Source organism: Trachypithecus francoisi, unplaced genomic scaffold (assembly GCF_009764315.1).
Source record: "Trachypithecus francoisi isolate TF-2019V2 unplaced genomic scaffold, Tfra_2.0 Lachesis_group9, whole genome shotgun sequence".
NCBI classification, from domain to species: Eukaryota; Metazoa; Chordata; class Mammalia; order Primates; family Cercopithecidae; genus Trachypithecus; species Trachypithecus francoisi.
The window spans coordinates 9,445,926-9,460,955 of NW_022681474.1; the positions used below are offsets into that span (position 1 = coordinate 9,445,926).

At 41.9% G+C, this 15,030-nt stretch overlaps 1 protein-coding gene across 4 annotated transcripts in view; it reads left to right on the forward strand.

The window, feature by feature from the left end:
* KIN (Kin17 DNA and RNA binding protein) overlaps positions 1-15,030 on the forward strand; it is a 36,945-nt gene that overhangs the window by 6,564 nt on the left and 15,351 nt on the right. For 3 of the 4 annotated variants that reach the window (XM_033209248.1, XM_033209247.1, XM_033209250.1), the window contains exons 3-7: positions 4,241-4,284; positions 4,370-4,492; positions 5,838-6,019; positions 9,013-9,061; positions 9,924-9,984. In XM_033209248.1, coding sequence (XP_033065139.1) covers positions 4,241-4,284; positions 4,370-4,492; positions 5,838-6,019; positions 9,013-9,061; positions 9,924-9,984 — 459 coding nt within the window. The remainder of the gene's footprint in view (positions 1-4,240; positions 4,285-4,369; positions 4,493-5,837; positions 6,020-9,012; positions 9,062-9,923; positions 9,985-15,030) is intronic. The other variant, XM_033209251.1, reaches the window with a different exon arrangement.

Below are 15,030 nucleotides of genomic sequence, written 5' to 3' on the forward strand. Positions count from 1 at the left end.
GGACCCCATCATACTTATAAAAAATATTGAAGACCCCAAGAACTTCTGTTTATGTGGGTTATATGTATCAACACATAGAAATCAAAACAAGTTTTTTTAAAAAATTGGTTTATAAATTATTCTTATTGAGACAGAGTTTCACTCTTATTGCCCAGGCTGGAGTGCAGTGGCATGATCTTGGCTCACTGCAACCTCTGCCTCCTGGGTTCAAGCAATTATCCTGCCTCGGCCTCCCGAGTAGCTGTAGCTGGGATTACAGGCATGCGCCACCATGCCCGGCTAATTTTTTATATTTTTAAGAGAGAAAGGGTTTCAGCATGTTGGCCATATTGGTCTTGAACTCCTGACCTCAGGTGATCCACCCGCCTCAGCATCCCAAAGTGCTGGGATTACAGGCGTGAGCCACCGTGCCCAGCCATAAATTAATTTTTAAAAATAATACACTTATGTGTTAAAGTTAATAATGTTTTTAATGAAAAACAATTACATCTTCTAAATTTTAAAACATGCATTGTTTTCCATCTTTGCAAATCTCTTCAATGTCTCACCTAATAGAGGCCAGTTGAATTCTTGAATCTCCGTCTGCATTCAGTCTGTTGGGAAATGTTTTGATTGAAGCACAGAAAGAAAATCCAGCCCTTGAGTTCACAGTCTAGTAAGGAAGAAAGAAAACTCCAGCCTTTACATAGATATGTAGTTGGAAGCAGGGGGAGTATTTTAATAATATTTTCAGATAATTTTATTCCTTGATACTACATCAAAACACAATGCATGGCAGTGTCTTAAAGATTAGTTCCAGTGGGGACTCTGAAACCAGGTCAGTGAACCTTTTGTACTCTGTTACATTAAAATCCATGGGTTGTCTTTGATTTTGAGTGACTCTTATACCCCATGCATGATTTTGTAACGTGCACTGGTCATTTTAAAACTTATCATTTCACTGACTTTCATAGATCTTCCCAATGGTGACAGATTTTATCAAACAATGTCATAAAATCATTCATTAATGTCAACACTGAAGTCATCAGAAACATCTTTAAAAGTATTGGGAATTATATCAGCCTCACAGTGGCAGATACTAGTTTGAGAGTTCAGATTTTATCATTGGCAACAAATACTGTCAGTTGTTTCCCTTAATGTGACAGACATACTTTGTTTATTTTTTAGAAACTGTGTGCCAAATACTCAATTTGCCAAAATTGCACAATCTCGGCTCACCACAACCTCCACCTCCCAGTTTAAGCGGTTCTCTTGCCTCAGCCTCCTGAGTAGCTGAGATTACAGGCATGTGCCACTGCACCTAGCTAAATTTTGTATTTTTAGTAGAGAAGGGGTTTCGCCATGTTGGTTAGGCTGATCTTGAACTCCTGACCTTGTAATCCACCTGCCTCAGCCTCCCAAAGTGCCGGGCTAAGCACCTGTCTTTTGTTTTACTAAGACAGGATCTCTTTGCCCAGGCTGGAGCGTGGTGGTACAATCATAGCTCACTGCAGCCTCTATCTCTCTGGCTTAAGTGATCCTCTCACCTCAGCCACTCAAGTAGCGGGGACTACAAGCCTGGCTAATTTTTTTTGTTTAGCAGAAATCAGGCCTCACTACTGTTGCCCTGGCTGGTCTTGAACTCCTAGGCTCAAGCGATCTTCCCTCCTCAGCCTCCCAAAGTGCTGGGATTACAAGTGTCAGCCACCTCACCCAGCCAAACCTGCTTCTTATTCTGTGCTGGCAAATAGCCATCACCCACACTCCTCAGTTGTAAACCACAAGTCCTCTTGGAATTTCCTTTTGTCAGTTGTCCTGCACAACGTCCTTTATACTATCTCCTTTCCATTCTCACTGGCCTAGTAGTAGTTCTCTGCATCTCTCACCTAAAGTATTTTAGTGAGGTTCTCACTGGTCACCCAGCCTGCAGCTTCATCCCCTTCTGTACGTGTTTTACACCAGTGATTCACAAACTGCTGAGTGCATCAGAGTCACCTGACTTCTGAGGCGGTCAGTCTGGGGCAGGACTGGAGTCTTTTAGTTTCTGTCAAGTTCTCAGCGGCTGATGCTGCTGGTCTAGAGGCCACAATTTGAGAATTATTGTTCTCTGCTGTCTACCAGATTTTAACACATTTCTCCAAAGTTTTAAAAATACATTTAAAAATTTTTAATACTATATATATGTGTGTGTGTGTATATATATGTGTGTGTGTATATATATATATATTTTATATATATTTTTGAGACAGAGTCTCACTCTGTCCCCTAGGCTGGAGTACAATGTCATGATCTCCGCTCACTGCAACCTCTGCCGCCCAGGTTCAAGTGATTCTCCTGCCTCAGCCTCCTGAGTAGCTGTTACTACAGGCACCCGCCACCACACCCGGCTAATTTTTTGTATTTTTAGTAGAAATGGGGTTTCACCGTGTTAGCCAGGATGGTCTCAATCTCCTGACCTCCTTGTGATCCTCCCACCTTGGCCTCCCAAAGTGCTGGGATTACAGGCATGAGCCAACGTGTTGAGCCTTTTTTTTTTTTTTTTTTGAGATGGAGTCTCGTTCTGTTGCCGGGGCTGGAGTGCAGTGGCCGGATCTCAGCTCACTGCAAGCTCCGCCCCCCGGGTTTATGCCATTCTCCGGCCTCAGCCTCCCGAGTAGCTGGGACTACAGGCGCCCGCCACCTCGCCCGGCTCGTTTTTTGTATTTTTTAGTAGAGACGGGGTTTCACCGTGTTAGCCAGGATGGTCTCGATCTCCTGACCTCGTGATCCGCCCGTCTCGGCCTCCCACAGTGCTGGGATTACAGGCTGGAGCCCCCGCCCCTGGCCTTTTTTTTTTTTTTTTTTTTTTAAAGACAGGGTCTTGTTCTGTGGCATCGTCATGGCTTACTATAGCCTTGACCTCCTGGGCTCAGGCAATCCTCCTGCCGTGTAACTGGGAACATAGATGCACGCCACCACGCCTGGCTAATTTTTAAATTTTTTTGGTTTAGAGACAGTGTCTCACTTTGTTGCCCAGGCTGGTCTCGAACTCCTGGGCTCAAGAGATCCTCCTGTCTCGACCTCCCAAAGTCCTGGGATTACCGGTATGAGCCATCGCACCCGGGCCAAACAAAATTGTTTAATGCTTTTCTATTGACAGCACAAAACTCAGCCTCTTTCACGTGACATTCGAGGTACTTCAAAAATTAGCCAAACCTTATTTTGGTTTCCCAGCCACATCATCTCCCTTATTCTACTCTACCCTCCCTCTCACTGTGAGTTTTATCAGCCATAAATTTTAGTCAAATTAAGCCATTTCTCAGATATGTGAGGCTTTCATGTTTCTTTGCCAGCTGGAAAGAGCTTTCTCTTGCAGTTCACCTCTAGGGTTCTACTTATCCTTCACTGCCCACAATAAAATCACCTCTGGGCATCTCCTGTGACTCTTTCAATGATATTTTGTTACGTTTCTTTTTCATTATGATTGGTTCTGCTAGATTGTAACCTCCTTGAAAGTTAAGATTTATGTCTTATTCACCTAGGTTTATCTAGCACTTACTACAGTGTACCCAGCTCAGAGACACATATTAAGTGCCAATTTCACGTGGAATCAGGGCAGTTTTGTTATCATAGATAGACTGGGGTCATTATGCCACCATCAGTGGCACTAACAGACTTCATGAAGGAACCATTCCGAAGGTACGTGGTAACTTTTTCTATGACTGCTTTACCAAGACAAAACATTTCAACTCCAAACTGTCTTTTAACTTAATCCTTAAAAGCTGTAATCTTTTGGAGTTCTTTCCTTGATCAATTTTTAAAGGTTCATAGCCATATTCATGTAGATGTTTCATATATCATTTGGGCATTAAAACTATACTGGCTGGATGCAGTGGCTCACGCCTGTAATCCCAGCAGCTTGGGAGGCTGAGGCAGGTGGATCACCTGAGGCCAGGAGTTTGAGACCAGCCTGTCCAACATGGTGAAACCCCATCTCTACTAAAAATAAAAAAAAAAAAAATTAGCCAGGCGTGATGGTAGACCACTGTAATCCCAGATACTTGGGAGGCTGAGGCAAGAGAAATCACTTGAACCTGGGAAGTGGAGGTTGCAGTGAGCTGAGATCATGATTGCGCCACTGCACTCCAGCTTGGGTGACAAGAACGAGACTCCATCTCAAAAAAAACAAAAACAAAAAACTATGCTACTGCTTAAATTTCAGAAAGATGATGCTATATGTTTGTAGAAATTACCTTAATGCTTTCCTTTCTTTCTTTATTAGGGAATTCCGAAATGACTTTTTAGAACTTCTCAGGAGACGCTTTGGTAAACATTTTAAGTATTGTGCAAATAATAACTTTATAAATTGCATAATCTTCTGAGGATCATCAGTGTCGTATTTTGTTCTCAGGCACTAAAAGGGTCCACAACAACATTGTCTACAATGAATACATCAGCCACCGAGAGCACATCCATATGAATGCAACTCAGTGGGAAACTCTGACCGATTTTACTAAGTGGCTGGGCAGAGAAGGTAAGAATGAGATTTCAAAGTTGCTTCTTCTTTCCCATTTCTAATCTTCGTAGGATAAGATGTTTGGGATAAGAAAAGAAAAAAAATTGGGTCAGTGTTTTGCTTATTCATCATGTTACTTGATTCCATTTTGGGAGCATAATTTCTGCCTTAAGTTAATAGAACATCATATAACCATTGGATATTAAATACTTAGATAGGATTTTTTTTTTTTTTTTTTTGAGGCGGAGTCTCGCTCTGTCACCCGGACTGGAGTGCAGTGGCCAGATCTCAGCTCACTGCAAGCTCTGCCTCCCGGGTTTACGCCATTCTCCTGCCTCAGCCTCCCGAGTAGCTGGGACTACAGGCGCCCGCCACCTCGCCCGGCTAGTTTTTTTTGTATTTTTAGTAGAGACGGGGTTTCACCGTGTTAGCCAGGATGGTCTTGATCTCCTGACCTGGTGATCTGCCTGTCTCGGCCTCCCAAAGTGCTGGGATTACAGGCTTGAGCCACCACACCCGGCCACTTAGATAGAATTGAATAAACACTATGCAAGATCATACAGCTGTTTCTCGGTATCCATGGGGGATTGGGTCCAGGACTCCTTGCTGATAACCAGAATTCACAGACACTCAAGTCCCTTATATAAAATAAAATGATATAGTACTTGCGTGTAACCTATATACATCCTCCCTCGTACTTTAAATCATCTCTAGATTTCTTATAATATTTGATACAATGTAAATAGTTTTTATACTCTATCGTTAAGGAAAAATGAGAAGGAAAAAATGTCTGTGCATGTTCAGTACAGATACAACCATCCATTTTTCTTTTTTTGAATATTTCTCACCCACAGTTGGTTGAATCCATATATAGTATCTAAATTTCCTTAAATATAAATATGGAAAATCCCATTTGCTGCATGAATTTGTGTATTTGAATGTATTTTAGTGTATTTGGTGTTCTGTTTTGTTTTTGAGACTGAGTCTCACTCTGTTGCCCAAGCTGGAGTGCAGTGGTGCGATCTCAGCTCACTGCAGTCTCCACCTCCCAGGTTCAAGCTGTTCTCCTGCCTCAACCTCCTGAGTAGCTGGGATTACAGGTGTGCGCCACCATGCCCAGCTAAGTTTTGTATTTTTAGTAGAGATGGGGTTTCACCATGATGGCCAGGCTGGTCTTGAGTTCCTGACCTCAAGTGATCCACCTGTGTCAGCCTCCTAAAGTGCTGAGATTACATGTGTAAGCCACGGTGCTTGGCCTGATTTGAGTGTATTTGAATGAATAAATATGCAGCAATGAAACACATTCATATTTATGTTTTGCTTTGATTGTATGCTAATTTATGGTGGCGGCTGTTTTTTTAAGGCTTGTGCAAAGTGGATGAGACACCAAAAGGCTGGTATATTCAGTACATAGACAGGGACCCAGAAACTATTCGCCGGCAACTGGAACTGGAGAAAAAGAAAAAGCAGGACCTTGATGATGAAGAAAAAACTGCCAAATTTATTGAAGAACAAGTGAGAAGAGGCCTGGAAGGGAAGGAGCAGGTGGGCAAGCAATATCATCCTGAGAAGCAATGTCCAAAGGTCTAAAGAAGCACAGTGGCTTGGTGTTTTGTTTTTTTTGTTTTTTGAGATGGAGTCTTGCTCTGTCACCCAGGCTGGAGTGCAGTGGCACAATCTCAGCTCACTACAACCTCTGCCTCCCGGGTTCAAGCAATTCCCGTGCCTCAGCCTCCTGAGTAGCTGGGACTACAGGCGCTGCCACCACGCCCAGCTAATTTTTGTACTTTTAGTAGAGACAGGGTTTCGCCACGTTGGTCAGGCTGGTCTCCAACTCCTGACCTCAGGTGATCCGCCCGCCTCAGCCTCCCAAAGTGACAGGATTACAGACATGAGCCACCACACCCAGCCAGCTTGTGTTTTTTCAGCATTGAATCAAGTTTCTGTGCGCACTGTTCCTTAACTAAGAGGAGAACCAGCCTGGTGTCAAAAGCACATTTGACTTACTAACTTCATAATCTTGTATAATTACGTAGTCTTTCCAAACCTCAATTTCCTTATATCTAAATAGAGACGCTACCTAATGGGAAGACACATACACAGATAATTTCAACTGATTATGATTAATTCAGTACTGGAGGTAAACGCAGTGTGTGGAAACATAGAGAAGCAATGTTTACTCTGGCCTGGGGAGGATAGAGTATTTGAGGGTGGACACAACCTCAGTGCCCAGAAGTCTTGAAGAATCAGTGGGTGTAAGCCAGATGAATGGGGAGGGAAGGAGCTGAGGTGTTAGAATAACTAGGTTGAGGCATTTATTTCAACGTATATTTATCAGCGCCTCCACTGTGCCAGGATTCTTGTAGGCGCAGGGAATACTCAGTGAACAAAAGGTACAAAAAACTGTCTGTCTCCTGTGGCTTACTTTTTTTTTTTTTTTGAGACGGAGTCTCACTCTGTCACCCAGGCTGGAGTGCGGTGGCGCAATTTCAGCTCACTGCAAGCCCCGCCTTGTGGGTTCAAGTGATTCTTGTGTCTCAGCCTCCCAAGTAGCTGGGACTACAGGCATAAGCCACCACGCTGGGCTAATTTTTTGCATTTTTAATAGAGATGGGGTTTCGCCATGTTGGCCAGGTTGGTCTCAAACTCCTGACCTCAGCTGATCCCCCCTCCTCAGCCTCCCAAAATGCTGAGATTACAGGCATGAGCCACCACACCCAGCCTTCGGTGGCTTACGTTCTAACACTTGTGTGTGAGCAGGCAAAGATAGCCTGGTGTGTATGTGAAACTGAGTGGTTTTTGAACTGTTTATTGAGCTCTAACATACATTGATTAAAGTGTATGAGGTGCATTAATCTTATGTGTACAGTTCACTGAACTTTTACAAATATATGTGTGTAGAAAGAGTGACAGGTAACGTGTGGAACCACCACCCAGATAAAGATATAGGACTTTTCTAGTATCCCAGAGGGTTTCCTCATGCTCATTGCCAATTAATACCCCATCTCCCAGAAGTAACCATTGTTCCAATATACCACTATTCATTATTCATTAGTTTAGTCTGTTCTTGAACAGAGTTAAAAAAAAAAAAAGTTTTTGCTTTTCCTAAGGTTTATTGCCTTATATTTTTGTTATTTCCTGTTTAAGTTGTAATAGAAATAAGAATATGGGTAAACTTCTGCCGTTTGGTACAGAAAAGCTACTTTTTGGTATTTAGAATAATTCTCAATTGGATAATATTTGCAACGCATGTAAGTTCTAATTTTTTTTTGAGAGACTGTCTCTCTCTGTCACCAGGCTAGAATGCAGTGGTGTGATTACAGCTCACTGCACCCTTGACCTCTGGTGCTCAAGTGAACCTGTTGCTTCATACGAGTAACTGGGACTATAGACATGCACCACCATGCCTGGCTAATTTTTTTTTTTTGTAGAGATGGGGGTTCTTGCTGTGTTGTCCAGGCTGGCCTCTAACTCCTGGCCTCAAGCATTCCTCCCGCCTGAGCTCGGCCTCCCAAGGTGCTGGGATTACAGGCATGAGCCACCATGCCCAGCCAAAGCATGTAATTTCTTTTGTTTTTTGTTTTTTTTTTGAGACAACATCTTGCTCTGTCACCCAGGCTGGAGAATGCAGCGGCATGATCTCGGCTCACTGCAACCTCCGCCTCCCAGGTTCAAGCGATTCTCTTGCCTCAGACTCTGGAGTAGCTGGGATTACAGGTGCCCGCCACCACACCCGGCTAATTATTTTTAGTAGAGACGGGGTTTCACCAAGTTGGCCAGGCTCGTCTCGCTCTTTCACCCAGTCTGGAGTAAAGTGGCGCGATCTGGGCTCACCGCAACACTCACCCCCTGGGTTCAGGCGATTCTCCTGGCTCAGCCTCCTGAGTAGCTGGCATTACAAGCACCTGCCATCACACCCCACTACATTTTTGTATTTTTAGTAGAGACAGAGTTTCACCATGTTGGCCAGGCTCGTCTCAAATGCCTGTCCTCAGGTGATCCATCTGCCTCGGCCTCCCAAAGTGTTAGGATTACAGGTGTGAGCCACCGTAGTAGGCCAAAAACATGTAATTTCTTTTTCTTTTCTTTTCTTTTTTTTTTTTTTTTTGAGACAGAGTCTCATTCTGTTGCCCAGGCTGGAGTACAGTGGTACAATCTTGGCTCACTGCAACCTCTGCCTCCCGGGTTCACGCGATTCTCCTGCCTCAGCCTCCTGAGTAGCTGGGATTACAGGTGCACACCACCATGCCCAGCTAATTTTTTGTGTATTTTTAGTAGAGATGGGGTTTCACTATTTTGGCCAGACTGGTCTCAAACTCCTGACCTCGTGATCTGCCCACCTCAGCCTCCCAAAGTGCTGGGATTACAGGCGTGAGCCACCACGCCTAGCCAAAAGCGTGTAATTTCTTAATTAGGATCTTAATCACTTGCGTGTTAGAGCTGCCTGGCAACACAGGTAGCAAGTCATAACTTAGGCCTATTGAATGGTGATAGTAAATGCACTGTACACCAAAACCTTAAAACTTTCTTTTTTTTAGGAGGCCCCTACTTTTACGGAATTAAGCAGAGAAAATGATGAAGAGAAAGGTAGTTTTATTTTTTCTTTTCTTTCTTTTTTTAAACATAGATGCTTTTATATTGGTTTTGTTAAAAATGCAACTTGTCAACCTATCTAGGAGTAAGACATCCAGTCTGTCTGAGTTACATTGTTTTTATTGATTTAATGAAAAGGTAATACTAATGAATTAATTGGATAGGCTAGCTGAAGCTACAAGTAACAAAATTGACTACAATTAGCTTAAACAATAAGGAAATATCTTGCCATAATAAGAATCTCAGAGGTAAGGTGGTTCTGCATGCTGTATGGGCACAAGGTAGCTGCCAACACCCCAGCCATCACATGCAGGCTCTGCATTGTCGTGAGGGTGGCAGAGAGCATCTCTGGATGCTCTTCTAGAATCCTGTTAGGAGCAAGGATACTTTTCCAAGAAGACACTCCTCCCTTCAATAGATTTCCTTTCAGATGTCATTGGCCAGAACTGTGTCACACATCCACCCAAAAAGCAGTCACTGGGATTGTGTTGATTGGTTTAGACAATCAGAATTTACCCCAGAGATGAAAATGGTGTTATGTCCCCTGAGCCACAGGCAAGAGGTATGGAGACATAAACAGAATTGGAGTACTGTTCCCCAGGTGAAGTGGGGATAGAGCAGGGAAGTGCCTGTGTGGTCTGCCACGGTGACATGGCGTGCAAAGTTCCTCCTGTTCTATGGTTGTCAGTCTGGGACGTTTTACAGGAATGTGTGGTCTCCGCATAGGAACATTTTAGCTCTTGTTTATTGAGAATGTCCCTGAGATCCTCTGTGAACACTTTGTAGTATCTTGTCTGAGAAGTTTTATTATGATTTTCCTGAAATGTACATGTGGAATAACATTTTTTTCTTCTAGTCACGTTTAATTTGAGTAAAGGAGCATGCAGTTCATCCGGAGCAACGTCTTCCAAGTCAAGGTGAGCTGCATCATTCATGGATATCGTAACACTTTAGGATTTTTGTGAAATATTGGTTACTGCATTTTAAAGTATTGTGAATCGTTTTTTTCTAGTTGTAGTTTTCACCTTTTTTTGGTTTTTGTTGGTTGCACTGTTTTCTTGTCAATTGTTCTTTTTTTGGTTTTTGTTTTTGTTTTTAAGAGATAGGGTCTTGCTATGTTGCCCAGGCTGGCCTTGAACTCCTGGGCTCAAGGTGATCTTCCTGCCTCAGCCTCCCAGGTATCAATAGCTGGGATTACAGTCATACCCTACTGTGTCCAGCTAGCAACTGTTCTTTTCCTGTTTGCCTGTGATGAGATGATTCTGTTTTGTGAGGAAAGCCTCATTTTGATTATATGTTTCACATGAATAAACTTTTGCTTCTCCATGAATCCTTCTCCATGTAACGGTTCCTTGTTTGCTATATAAAACTGTCTATTTCCCTGTCTTAGTCCGCTTGCCACAGTTTAAATGTTAGCTGGGTATGCATTTTTCTTTCACTTGCTGCATTGTGAGTTTTCTGAGAATGGAGATTATGAACCTGTCTCCTTAGCCTGCAGTACAGTGTCAGTATACCTCAATATACCAGGAAACACTCAGTAATCATTCCCTGCCCTTCTAGATGGTCTAGCACAGGGTCGGGGTCAGCAAACTTCTTCTGTAAAGAGCCGCACAGTCAATGTTTTAGGCTTTTTTGGCCAGATGTCTTTGTCACAATAAGTGGACTCTGCTGTCGTAGTGAGAAAGCAGCCGTGGACAGTGCATGAAGGAACTGAGCATGGCTGGGTTCCAGTAAATTTATTTACAAAAGCTGGTGGCAGGTGGCAGCTGGCATTTGGCCTTTAGGCTGTCGTTTGCCAAAACCTGGCATAGCATGTGGTCAGGTAGTTCTACCTACTTTCTACATTACTTCTCTTGCAATTTTTAATGTATTCTTTCACCACATCTTTATTCACTATTTCTGACATGCAGTACATTCAGTTTTGTCATGGAGGTTAAAAAAGATGAGTAAGACAAGGTAGTCAAGTACCAGTATCTACTGGAATTTGTTTTTAAGCTGGTGATATTTTCTATTTTACTTAGTACTTTACATGTTTTTTTTTTTAAGATCTAAGTTTTTCAGGTTTGTTTATAGGTCATTGTTTATTTACACTATTGAATAAGTGGCCAGGAGTATGGAAGGAGATAGATAGGCTGAATCAGCAGTATAGATCAGCTTTAAAATGATTTGCCAGATGTCTTAACTTTGATCAAAATAATGTTTCAAAATTAACACCTACATTAGATATAATCAAGAAATTGGTTATTTGGATTCTACATCTGGGTATATTCCGGAAGAATTGTCTAACATTGGCATGATATGACCTGGAAGATAGGCTCAAATATAACACACATGCCTTATTGTTTTAGAATGTTATGCATTTCTGTCTGTTCTTTTGAATTATGTGTTATTCCTAGATGTAGATAGATGTTAAAATTGCTTCCAGTGTTCCCCAAATTGACCTCCCTTGTATTAGTTTTCTATGGTCGCTGTAACAGATTACCACAAACTGGGTGGCTTAAAACAACAGAAGTATGTTCTTTCTCTGGAGGTCAGATTCTGAATCATTATCACTGGATTGAAATCAAGGAGCCTGCCTGCTGGCTGTGCTCTGGGGAAGAATCTGTCCCTTGCCTTTTCCAGCTCCGTTGGCCACTGGCATTACTTGGCTCGTGGTTGCATCTCTCTAGTATTTAAGAGCAGCATCTTCAAATGTCTCTTTGCCCCATCCTCACATCACCTTTTCCTCCAGGTGTCAAATCTCCCTCTACCTTGCTCTTACAAGAAAAGGAATGATTGCAGTTAGGGTCCACCCTGATAATCCAGGCCAAGCTCCTCATCTTAAGATCTTTAACTTAATCTCATTTGCAAAGACCCTTTTCTTAGATAAGGTAACATTGATAGATTTCAGGGATAAGGACCTGATATTTTGGGGGGTCTATTCAGCCTGCTGTACCCCTATGCCAAGCCTTGATATTAGTAAAAAGATTTGTTTTATTTGACCAATTTTGATAATGTATTTGATAATTTATTTGATAAGTTAAGATGTTGTGACCTGAGTCCATGAATAAGGAACAATATATGTATAAGTATGTAAATAGTGTCATAGATAATACAACTGAAAGACATCTGATTTTTTTTTCTCTGAGATTATCATACATAATATAGTTTGGGATTCATTCTCCTGTGGGTTTATATCTCTTATATATCTAAAACCTAGAATAAACTAAATGATGTAGATATCAAAGTGGACATTTTAGGCTATGTTGAGGCACGAAAATGAGCCCCCTTATTGCTTGAAAAAGTTTACTTGATTTTCATTTCTGTTTCTTCTTTGGGCTTCTTTATCTCCTTTGAGAAGGGCTGGAATTCACTCTAGTTACTGAAAGCAAAAATGAGGGCTCTTCAAGGAGCCTTACTTTCCATTTTCTATCTGTTCATATTCCTATCTTGCCTTGATTTTATTTTAACTCTGCCTTACCCCTGTCTCAGTCTCTCACCCTTCTGATGGAATCTTGATATTGCCAGCAAAAGGACCTTTCTAAACTTCCGCTCTTACCATGTCACTCATTTCTTAACGTCTCTTGGTTTCGGCATCTCTAAGATGACCTTGAATTTTTTTACATACTATTAAGTGACTTTTGTGATCCTGTGTGTCTCCTGCCGTTTTCACTCAGCTGTGCCCACTGATTTGGGCTTTCCTAAATGAGCCTGGGGTCTCCCCCTTTCCTGCCTTTACATCTGCTGTTCCCCTTCCTGGAGTGCCCTGTACATCTGTTTTCCCACTTCACCCTGAGATCTTGCTGGGCTCTTCTTGTCATCCTTTTTCCCCATTATTGTCGCATTCTAAGTATTTAATGATGCTGAGTAAATTTTCTTTTTCTTTTTTTTTTGAGAAAGAGTTTCACTCTTTTTGCCCAGGCTGGAGCACAATGGTATGATCTCAGCTCACCACAACCTCTGCCTTCCAAGTTCAGAAGATTCTCCTGCCTCAGCCTCCCGAGTAGCTGGGAGGACGGGCATGCGACACCATGCTCGGCTGATTTTTTTGTATTTTTAATAGAAACTGGGTTTCACCATGTTAGTCAGGCTGGTCTCAAACTCCTGACCTCAAATGATCCACCCACCTCAGCCTCCCAAAGTGCTGGGATTACAGGCATGAACCACAACGCCAGCCCAGTTCAGTTTTAAGAAGAGTAAATAATAGCCTTAAATAAACTCAAGTGTCTAAGCTGAGATTAACACCAAAATACTGAAATAATTTATAGATGTATTAATATTTAGGGACTCACTGTTGAGAACCTCTGAGTAATCACGGAGATTGGTAGAGGAGCCAGAAGGCAGAAAAATAAGCAAATATATTTTTTTAAGTGGAGAAAAATCTTCAGAAAATAGTAAGATTAACAAGCATTTCAAACAGATTACGATAGGAAATAGGTGGTTTGTGAACGTGAGACGAGGAAGTGGTAATCACTCAAGCCAAAAATAACCACTTAATCCTAACTCCTCTTTTGCTAGGGTTATTAGTGCCTATTTTGTAGACATATTATGGTTGATTGTGATCTGAATTATCCCTGGATCCCTAGTTCAAAGTATACTTAAATCTAAAGAACATTTAAGTAGAAAGTTGAAGAGCTTATCTTTACATGGACTTGGCCTGTGCAAAACCCATGTCCATTATTTATAGTTGTCACACCCTAGGAAATGCGTTCAGTAATAGAATCAGAGTTTAAATGTATGTTCAGTGGGTTGAATTACAGGTCAAAACCCAGTAAGTAAAATTTTACAAAGGTAAATGGAAAGCCTGACAGTTAGGTAAAGAGGAAAAACTCCCATAAAAACAGAGTGACAGAGTCCTGACCTACAGTTCTCCATAGAGAAAAGATGTAGGGTTTTAGTTGACTTCAAACTTAATGTAACCCAGCAGTTCATCAATCTAATGCTACCTTTAAATGTATTTTTTTAAAAGTCCAAATAAAGGAAAATAATAAATCTGTTATATTCTCTACTAATCATATATCTTTTTTTCTTGGTGAGCTCCATGGTAGCTTTGTGTAAATATTTATCCTTTGCTTCATCTTTTGTAAATATGACACATTAAATGATTAGATGGGTAAAAGTCATTTGAACAGCAAATATTAATGGAGCATCTATTTCATGTGAGTTACAAGATAGTTACTGCTACTTTGCAGGAAAAAATAGATGGTTCCTCCCTACTACAAGAGAGGAGTCATACATACAAATGATTATCGTACAAGGTGCAGTGTGATGCATGCCACAAGGCACTGTGGCAGTTCAAAACACTGCAAGATCCAAGAACCCTCAGGAAGAATGGACCTTGAAGAATTGTAACAAATGGGGATAAAAGGAGAGATTATTTTAGGTATAAAACAAGGATGTGCAAATTTTCAGAGGCTCAAAGCATAGGGCATGGCTCAGTCAATAGCGAATTGTTCTTAGTGACTGGTGTACATAGAAAGTCAGGGATGGTGACTAGAATGGTATTCTGGGGCCAGTGGTGACAGTTGTATATTGGCAGTAAAGAAGTTAGAATTTACACTGTCAGCCAGGCACAGTGGCTCATGCCTGTAATCCCAGCACTTTGGGAGGACAAGGCAGGTGGATCACCAGAGGTCAAGAGTTCAAGACTAGCCTGGCCAACATTGCGAAACCCCGTCTCTACTAAAAATACAAAAATTAGCCCAGTGTGGTGGTGCGAGCCTGTAATCCCAGCTACTTGGGAGGCTGAGGCACGAGAATTGCTTGAACCTGGGAGGTGGAGGTTGCAATGAGCCGAGATCATGCCACTGCACTTCAGCCTGGGCAACAGAGTGAGACTCCATCTCAAAAAAAAAAAAAAAAGGATTTACATTGTCAACTCTGGGCAGTTGGGAGCAATTAAAAACTTTTAAGTAACACATTGGAATTTTGCTTTACAAAACCAGAACTGAGAGTAACGTGCTAGACTTAAATCCGTCATTTGA